At 42.9% G+C, this 8,788-nt stretch overlaps 1 protein-coding gene across 1 annotated transcript; it reads right to left on the bottom strand.

The window, feature by feature from the left end:
* Window positions 1–231: 231 nt before the first annotated feature.
* Window positions 232–8,449, bottom strand: LOC127690200 (stromelysin-1). The gene is made up of 10 exons (XM_052189746.1): window positions 8,345–8,449; window positions 7,101–7,345; window positions 6,863–7,011; window positions 6,643–6,768; window positions 4,966–5,130; window positions 4,671–4,815; window positions 3,895–4,028; window positions 3,347–3,506; window positions 1,441–1,544; window positions 232–332 (listed from the first exon to the last, which is right to left on the bottom strand). Exons 1-10 carry the CDS (start codon window positions 8,447–8,449, stop codon window positions 232–234), a joined length of 1,434 nt encoding a protein of 477 aa, XP_052045706.1.
* Window positions 8,450–8,788: the final 339 nt, after the last annotated feature.

An 8,788-nucleotide genomic window follows, 5' to 3' on the forward strand; every position in this document is an offset into this window, starting at 1 on the left:
CATTTTTGCCTGTGGCCCAAGAGTGCCTTCCCTCCTCTCCTTGGGACACAGTGTAAGCTAAGCAGTGCTTCTGAATGTCCTTTGATAATGTGAAGTCGTCTGGTGCCATTCATCGCTCCTGTTTGGGTCTGCCATAGCACATGCTGAGCAAATCACTTCCAGTCACAAAGACTCAGATGAAGAACTATGAGCATCAGTTAAAACACATGATGTCTTTACTGAATGTCTTTTTTAACAATTGAACCAGCTGTTGCTCTTCAATATATGGGTCACTTTCTTTGCATTTGGGTCAAACTCCAACTGTGAAGATCCACTGAAGAAGTAGAGAAATCCTGTGTGTAAAGACCAGAGAATCCTTGAGTCACTTTCTTCAAAGTAGAAATTTGGGAAAGTTAAAACAAAACAAAACAAAACAAAAAACTCAGTGAAAGGTAAGTAGAGAGCAGAAAGACCCAGGGTGTGAGTCAGTGGAGAACACTTGCCTAGAGTGTTCTACATCCCGGGTTCAAACCCTTGCTCATCTGAGAAGTCCGCAGCAACAACAAACAACAGAGTGTCTCTGTAGTTTTACTTCATGCCGGGAAGAATATGAAGCATTTAACAAAACCATTACTTTAACGTTTTGGTTGGGCAAGAGCTCTGTTAAGTAAATCCAATCACATCTGTCTGATCAAGGAGTTGGAAGAGTTGAAGGTAGAAGGAAGGACATACTTCTTCCATTGCACTGGGCTGGACAGGAAGGAGGCCTCCCTGCCTTTAGGGCAGCAGGAAGACCCCCTACCTTTCCGCTTTCTATTCAGGAAGTATAATCCATCTTGTTTGAATCTATGAGCTATTTCCTTTCTTCTTAACCCCTCCTTCTGGTGCCAAATTCTAGCCCAAGGCTATTCCTGGCCCTAGGGAAAATTAGTCACAGGATCTGCCCTCGTAGTCTGCACAGTCAGTAAACATGACCAGTTTTCATTCGTTCACTCTTTCATAGGAAACACATCTTTAAGCTTTAGTGAATGGAAAGGTGAGTGTTTACAAGGAACCAATGTAGTCTGCTATTAATGAAGTCAGGAAAGGCAGCGTCTGAGACTGAGTGGTGGAAACAGGTTGGGTAGAGACGGCCCGTCAGCCTTACTAGGTCCCAGTCACTGATGGGGAAGAACATGGATCAAGAAAGGCTCACAAAGTGAGGCAGCGGCTTGCCAGTGTTTTGGTCTTCCACTCGTGCATAAGACAGAAGCATTTTTGTTAAACACCATCATGAGTCAAAGCTGCTCACCCGAGGAGAGCCAGCCGCAATTGCAAAGCAAAGGAGTTGAAATTCTTGGGAGGAAGGAGAGCACTGAGGGTTTTGTAAAACTGTGTTATGAAAATTATTTAATTCTAGTCTGTCCTCTCATACCACAGAGCATTTCAAGGGCCCCCATTGCCAACAGAGTGTCGTCTTACCAAAGGCTTCAAAGACGGCATCAAGTTTTGAGTCAACGCCTGGAAAGTCGTCTGCTGTCTTCCTGGGAAATCCTGGCTCCATGGCTTGTTTCTTCTCATCAAATCTGCACAAAACGACAGAAGCACAGCTCAGAGCCGCGTGGAGGGCGTGCCCTCACACTCACACACTAGAGTGCGCACTGTGCCACCCTAGTCACCTTTCTAAGTTCTGCACATAAATGTCAAGCTTACTTAGCACCATGTGTTTTTAATAAGCTAAAGTTTAGCTCTTCAAACCACAGTTGTACTTCTTCTCTTCCTTCTCTGCATGTCTACCCATTCTCTCTTTCTCTCTCCCTCTCCTCCCCACTTTCCCCTTGGTAACTTCCCTGGGCTCTGTCCCCAAAGTCAGTGAACTAGCGAGCACCGAAAACAGCTTTCCAGTAAACCTGCCTTTAATATAATCTTAAAAACTAGCTCCAGGAGGAGCAGGGACAACAGCCTACTACTGTTACTGCTCTCTTTAAGCCGGATTAGAGAATCATCATCTGTTTTTCAGCCTCAGGGGCATGATCGTATGAATATACAACCATATGTATTCATGTACATATGCATATCAGTGCACACACATGTGTGGACTGTGTTCCTGATCAGAAATACAATCCCTATGGCTGTGGATGCCTTAGTGGTCAAGAACACTTTGCTGTTGTTTTTCCATAACTGGAGTTCACCTCCCCATACAAATTCAGGTGAATTACAGCTGCCTATAACTCCAGTGTCAGAGGAACTGATCCTCCTCTAGCCTCTGTAGGCTCCTGCATGCACATGTAGATACGCTCACACAGAAATATCCTCAGAAATAGAAATGGAATATTTGGGGGCTGCAGCAACCGCTCAGTTCTTAAGAGTACTAGCTGCTTTTATGAAGGTCCCCGGTTAGGTCCCCAGATCTCACATGGTAGCTCCCAACCATTTGTAACTCCTATTCCTGAGGAATTCTATGCACATTTCTGCCTCTAAGGGCACCATAAGCATGTGATACACACACACACACACACACACACACACACACACACGCGCGCGCGCACATACACACACAAGACAAAATACTCACATACACAAATAATAAACACATTTTTAAAAATAAAATATGCTCTCCATTTCACCACCATCAGTAGGCTGTCTATATCTCCTTTCCCTGTCCTGTGCATTGATTTATTTTTGAATGAAAGTTCCCACTGAACACTGAAAGAGACTGAACAAGAAGCAAAGCACTGTAAGTGAGGTTCTGACTGTACACTGGATGGTCTGTCCCGATGTCTCAACATCTAGACTAACAGCCTAGGAATTAGTAATCCTGTAAGGAAGGCGTCCTGCGTGCGAGCTGTGGAAAAGGTCTGCTGGAGTGTCTCTTCTCTATGCAACAGATTGTTGACAGTGAGACAGGGAGAACTCTGGGAACGGAAGAGTTAACTGACATGTGGGCGCTCAGTGAGGAAGTAAAGGCCAACTGGACTTGAAAGAAGAGGGACTTAAGCCTGAGCTTGAAGTGTATGAGGAGTGAACAGGCAAAGGAAAGAAGGGGAGCTCTCAGCAGGAGGGGAGAAGGAAGTTCTCCTTTACTGCCTAGGGTCCCGGAATAAGGAGTGGGGTGGGCAGGGGTGGGGAGGTGAGGATCCAAACAGGAGCACTTAGCTGCCTTTTGGAAGCTGCTGCTTTTCAAAGCCCTTCCCACAAAGGGCTGTCCAAAGCTTCTGTCCAAAGCCCTTGTCCTTGCCCAGAGAGAAGGAGGGTGGGGATGGGTGGGTGGAGGGGGGAGGGTGGTGTTGGTGGTGGTGGTGGTGGTGGTGATGGTAAAAGTGTTTCCTCAGAGATAGAAAGTAATTTTCCACTCATCTCTAAACTAAAGCGCCTCACAGCATCCCACCTCCAATATTTGTCCCCTACAAAGAAGTAGGTCTTCTTTTTCTCCTTATTAGAAACGGCAGCATCGATCTTCTGGACGGTTGCAGGGAGACCCAGAGTGTGAATGCTTTTAGGATAACCTGCCAGCTCTTCGTGCCCTCGGATAGCCCAGAACTGATTTCCTACACAAAAACAAAACAACAGCAGGAACACCGATTGTGTTAAAAATGGCTTGTGGTTCTGGAAACATTCTTAGCACCACTAAAGGTGAAGAGGGAGTCCGAGTTTTAGATTTCGACCTTAGATCTGTGGTGTGCATGCAATGAAAATGTTCACATGGAAACAATGAGCCAAGATCAAATGAGAGAATTTTCAACTCGGACAATGTCTCTCTCCAAGTTAATTTTTTATCTGTAAATTATGACCATGTTGGCTTTATGTATTTCATTATCCTCTTTGGCTAATTTCTAATTATGCAGAATTTGACACAGTGGAGAAAAATCGAGTACTGATTACTTTCCTGCCAGAAGCTTGTTTCCCTAAGTTAAAGCACTATTATGGAATAATTACCTTTAAAAATGAAAACAGTGTCTCTGTCAGTGACCTCAAATGCAGCATCCATGTTGGACGGAAGGGACGGCCAAAATGAAGAGATCAAATAAAAGCCAGGCTCAGGGCTCCTGAGAGATTTGCGCCAAAAGTGCCTAAAAGCAGATGTTTAAAAAAGTGACAATTGAAAAACAACTGTTGTCTGTAACATGATGTCTCCGGCCCAAATTCTAAATTCACCCATAATCTCTTCATTTTCTTATCCTCTGGGTTGGATGTGGTGCCCTGAGTTTAGGGAAGAGGTGCGAGCTGACAATTTCCAGGCCGTTCTGGGCCTCTTAGAAAGACCCGGGCTCTCAGAATATTTACTGTTCGTGTAGGGAGAGGGCTAGGAGTGTACACTGCTCCACTCCCTTTCATGCAGAATGAGTGTTTTCTCACAGGCATAGTTACCCAGCAGCAAGCAAGCTAACTGATAAACCCAATGCTTCTCATGGTACCATTTTGAAAAAAAGTAAAGAGAAAACTCTGACTATGAAGATTACTTCTACCCTCTAAAAAAGTAACCCTGGCCGAAGAGAATATTTGGGACAAGAATAAAATTATGAAACGGCCCTCAAAAATGAGCTTGCTCATGTTAGGAACACACAGAGAGGTCAATGCCAGATCTCAAAGATGCCAAGCTCCAGAATTTATTTTTAAATGTTTAAATGTATCTATCAATTTCCTGATTGTTGTCCTTCCTAAGAATTTTTTTCATTGAAAATAGATAGTGATTCAGAGCTCTTTGGTCTGACCTGTCTTTAAAAAACAAGACTTCTCCCCGCAGGGTGCTGACAGCGTCAAAGGACAGTGTAGAGCTGCACATTAGTGATGTCTCAGGTTCCAGAGAGTTAGATCTGGTGGGTACCACAAGGACATCAGGGGGTGCTGTGGGAGCTCCTAAAGGGAACAGATGAAAGGAAGCAACATTAGGAGAAACATGGCCTGCCTGTCAACTCCGTGCTTCCCAAGCGCCCTCAAGAACTCTGAATCACAGATACTCATGTGGGCAAAGCCACAAGGACTCCTTTTTTTTTCAGTTTCTCTCACCATAGAGGGCCTGAATACCATCCACGTCATCTTGAGAGAGATGGAAACGGGACAGGTCTGTGGAGGACTTGTAGACTGGGTACATCAAAGCTTCAGCCTTGGCTGAGTGAAAGAGACCCAGGGAGTGGCCAAGTTCATGAGCGGCAACCAGGAATAGGTTGGTACCTGTTGAAGAAATCATACATAACACCGTGCTTATTCCTTACCTCCCTGCATATCCTGTAGGCCAGCTGAGCACTGCGGTTATTTACTCCCTGGAAATCACAGGCTCTTATCACCTTGTATGTTGTTCCATCGAACAGCGGACTGAGCATGCGCTCAGCAGAGAACCAAGTGTATTTAACAATTCATGCTTGAGACAAATCTAAAGTATCCAGTTAAAGCCAACAGTTCTCTTTGGTTACCCATGAGTAACCATAATTCTGTGCTTTCTGTTGGGTTGCGCTACATCATTTTCAAGCCTCATCAGCCTATTATGTAGCAAGTCCAAAAAGATGACAAATGAGAGAGGTGTCGTAGGTTTTCTACAATTAGTTTAAAGCATGGCATGTCTAACGGTTACAAATGAGATCTCGGACCCGGACTGTATGCACATTCTTCTCAGTATAATACTTGAAATAAACCTCTTAGTGCTGACCTTGGGAAGTGTAGGACAGTCATGATTGGCATAACATTTTTGTAAATTTTACATGTGAATATTGTCGACCTGAGGGTGTTCTCATTTGAGTATCTGTAATGAGGTCCTCTGGAAAAAAATTGCTAATACTATGAAACCACAAATTTTATCCAGTGCAAAAGTTAGATTTGTATTTTCTATGGATATCAGCTTATAAGTTCTTTTTGAATCCCAGTTCAGTCCCCAAAATAATATAATTTACTTCCGCCATGGTTTTGAAAACTTTGAAAATCAATCCCCAAAGTCCTGAACTAAGAACCCTTCCCACTTACATAGTTGGCCCTTGTACTTTAGGGCTAGTTCTTTTCTTTCAGAAACTGATAAAAATTCATCTTAACATAGAAGCCACAAAAATATGAGTTCAATCAGATCAACAAAACTAACTAACCAAATCAAAAAAAAAAAAAAAACCCTCTGGTTTCTGAATTCAATTTTGGCTCCTGGTTTGAAAATTTTCCTATTGTATTACTTGAATATTTACAATTTTTTTTGATATCATTGCAGATTTTAGTAATCATGGCCTTAGATCATACAAGATCCCTAACTGTTAAAAATTTAATGATTTTCCCTTTTGTTTTATTTTTTCTATTTTATTGAAAATAGGTTGTTTGCTTGGACAATATATTCTGAATAGTTTCCCCTCCTTCTGCTTCCCCCAGTTCCTCCCCGCCCCTCCCATCCAGGTCCACCCCTCTCTGTCACTCGGTAGAAAAGAACAATCTTTTAAGAGAGAAAAACAAAACAGCAAAATAAAATATAATAAAACAAAAATCATCTTATCGAAGTTGGACAGGTCAAACATTTAGTGATATAGTTTATGCTGTTAGTATCAGGAAAATAAATGGTTTCTAACCACCTGAAAGTACATTCAACAATGATTAAAATAAAGGATTTTATTGGAATTCAGAACACGCTCTATCATCTAGTACTGCTGGTTATGAAGACTTCCCTAAATATGAAAAGAAATGGAACTAAGTCATGCTGTGAACTGCAGCACTCACCGGAGACATCCTCTGTCCAGTGTTCATCATCATCAAAGTGAGCGTCTCCATTAATCCCTGGTCCAGGGGCATAGGCATGGGCCAAGACTGTTCCAGGCCCGTCAAAAGGGACAAAGTCTCCATGTTCTTAAAAAAAAAAAGTACATATATATATATATATGTAATTTTTTAGTAAAATACCAACTGGCCATGAGTATTTCAGGCAGTTCTTGGCTTTTACCTCCAACTGCAAAGGAGATCATTATGTCAGCCTCTCCCTCAGAGATCCTGGAGAAAGTGAGTGGGGTCACCTCTTCCCAGACCTTCAAAGCTTTCTCAATGGCAGAATCCACACTCTCTCTTGGCAAATCTGGTGTATAATTCACAATCCTGGATGAGAGAAATCAAAGAGGTAACAGTTGCTTCTGTGATGGCTCCGACACATTATTAATGTTATGTGAATACTCTGTAGCTGATACCTGTAGGTGATGTGGTTTTTCCTCCATTTGGGCGAACCTGGAAAGGTACTGAAGCCACCAACATCGGGGACGCCACACCTGGGCTTGTGCATCAGCTCCATAGTGTTGGAGTCCAGCTTCCCTGTCATTTCCAACCCGAGGGACTTCTGCATTTCTCGAATTTTTTTGACAATAGGACTACTGTCCTTATTCTTAATAAACTGCTTCACACCTTTTTCAAGGCCATAGTAGTTTTCTAGGTATTTCTAGTGGAATAAATATAACTTTTAAGTTACAATTCTGATTTTTAAGCTATTGTTATTTACAGTAAACTTTTATAGTCATATACCCTTCCTTCCTTCCTTCCTTCCTTCCTTCCTTCCTTCCTTCCTTCCTCCCTCCCTCCCTTCCTCCCTTCCTCCCTTCCTTCCTTCCTTCCTTCCTTCCTTCCTTCCTTCCTTCCTTCCTTCCTTCCTTCCTTCTTTCCTTCCTTCCTTCCTTCCTTTCTTCCTTCCTTCTTTCCTTCATTCATTCAGACAGGATCTCATTATCTAGCCAAGAAGTTTCTTAAACTCATGACCCTTCTGTGTCTGCCTTCTGAGCACTGGGTTCACAGGCTCAGAAAACCGAGCCTGACAGTCAGTTACTTTTCTTAGTCTCTTTGACTTATTTCTCTAATTTGCTAAAATTCTAAGCATAACATTCATTTAATTTGTCAGTGAGGGCCGCTTTTGTACTTTATTTTGAAACACAATGTCTCTGTAGTTTTAGTTTGCCATTAAAGCAATGACATCAATGGGAAAATTCACAAGTATTTAGTGCAGAGAAAAGCAAAACGAACACATAAGCCTTTGTGTGAATATGTGTTTGGGATCATCTTATTTAATTTTCCCAATTTTCCACTTTTCATGAGGATTTAGTTTACTAGGGAAAAAAGTAGACATGCCTCTCTTGTACTAACAGTACAGATGTTTCACTAAATTACACTGGACTAAAGCAAGACACAGTCCATGCGCCCTTCCCTTACCATTCATGTGCCTCCTGCATTAATGCTGTCACTTGCACTATGCTGCCTGACCTTGAAAAATCACCCAATATTCGTGGCCTTTCTTCTTACATAAAAGGAAGAGTCACGTGATATTGAGATCCAATAACTTCTAACTCTCCTTCATCGCCCAACCACCTTTACACAGGCAGTCAGAACAGGTCTGTGGAATGCAACGCTGTGCCCCGCCAAAAGCCCAGAGGCCATTTTCATCCCTTACCTGCAGAAGCTCCATGCCGGTGTCGTCATTCTTCACCCTGCCGTGCAGTGGGTAGGACGAGCACACAGCCACACACAGCCACAGCAGGACTGGGAGACCCTTCATTTTCCTCAGCTTCCGCAGCTCTGCACCACGCCAGTGGTTTCTCTGCTGCCTCCTTCTAGGTCCACCTTCCGGAGCCCAACTTTTATAGAGTGGCAGTGTTTGTAGAGTCACCCCCCAAACTGACTCATAATTGCTTCCATTCAAATGGGACCACTTCCAAAAATTAAAAATCAGAGAAGGGTGATACAATCCTCTTTACTAAGTTCTTCAAACCTTAATTTTGCAAGGCAAATGGTGATTAATCTCCAGGAAATGCTTCCGGCCTTGGCAAAAGAGAAACTGGGGCATTTTTTTTCCACTTTGGAAAATTTAACTATCCTTCAGAAGCTGTAATGCTTG

Source organism: Apodemus sylvaticus, chromosome 7 (assembly GCF_947179515.1).
Source record: "Apodemus sylvaticus chromosome 7, mApoSyl1.1, whole genome shotgun sequence".
Lineage (NCBI taxonomy): Eukaryota > Metazoa > Chordata > Mammalia > Rodentia > Muridae > Apodemus > Apodemus sylvaticus.

Coding starts and splice junctions, on each gene's coding strand:
- LOC127690200 (XM_052189746.1), bottom strand. CDS start 8,449: ATGAAGGGTCTCCCAGTCCTGCTGTGGCTGTGTGTGGCTGTGTGCTCG. Junction 7,012..7,100: donor AAAAACCACATCACCTACAG/GTATCAGCTACA, acceptor TCTCTCATCCAG/GATTGTGAATTATACACCAG. Junction 5,131..6,642: donor CTGGACAGAGGATGTCTCCG/GTGAGTGCTGCA, acceptor TTTCTTCAACAG/GTACCAACCTATTCCTGGTT.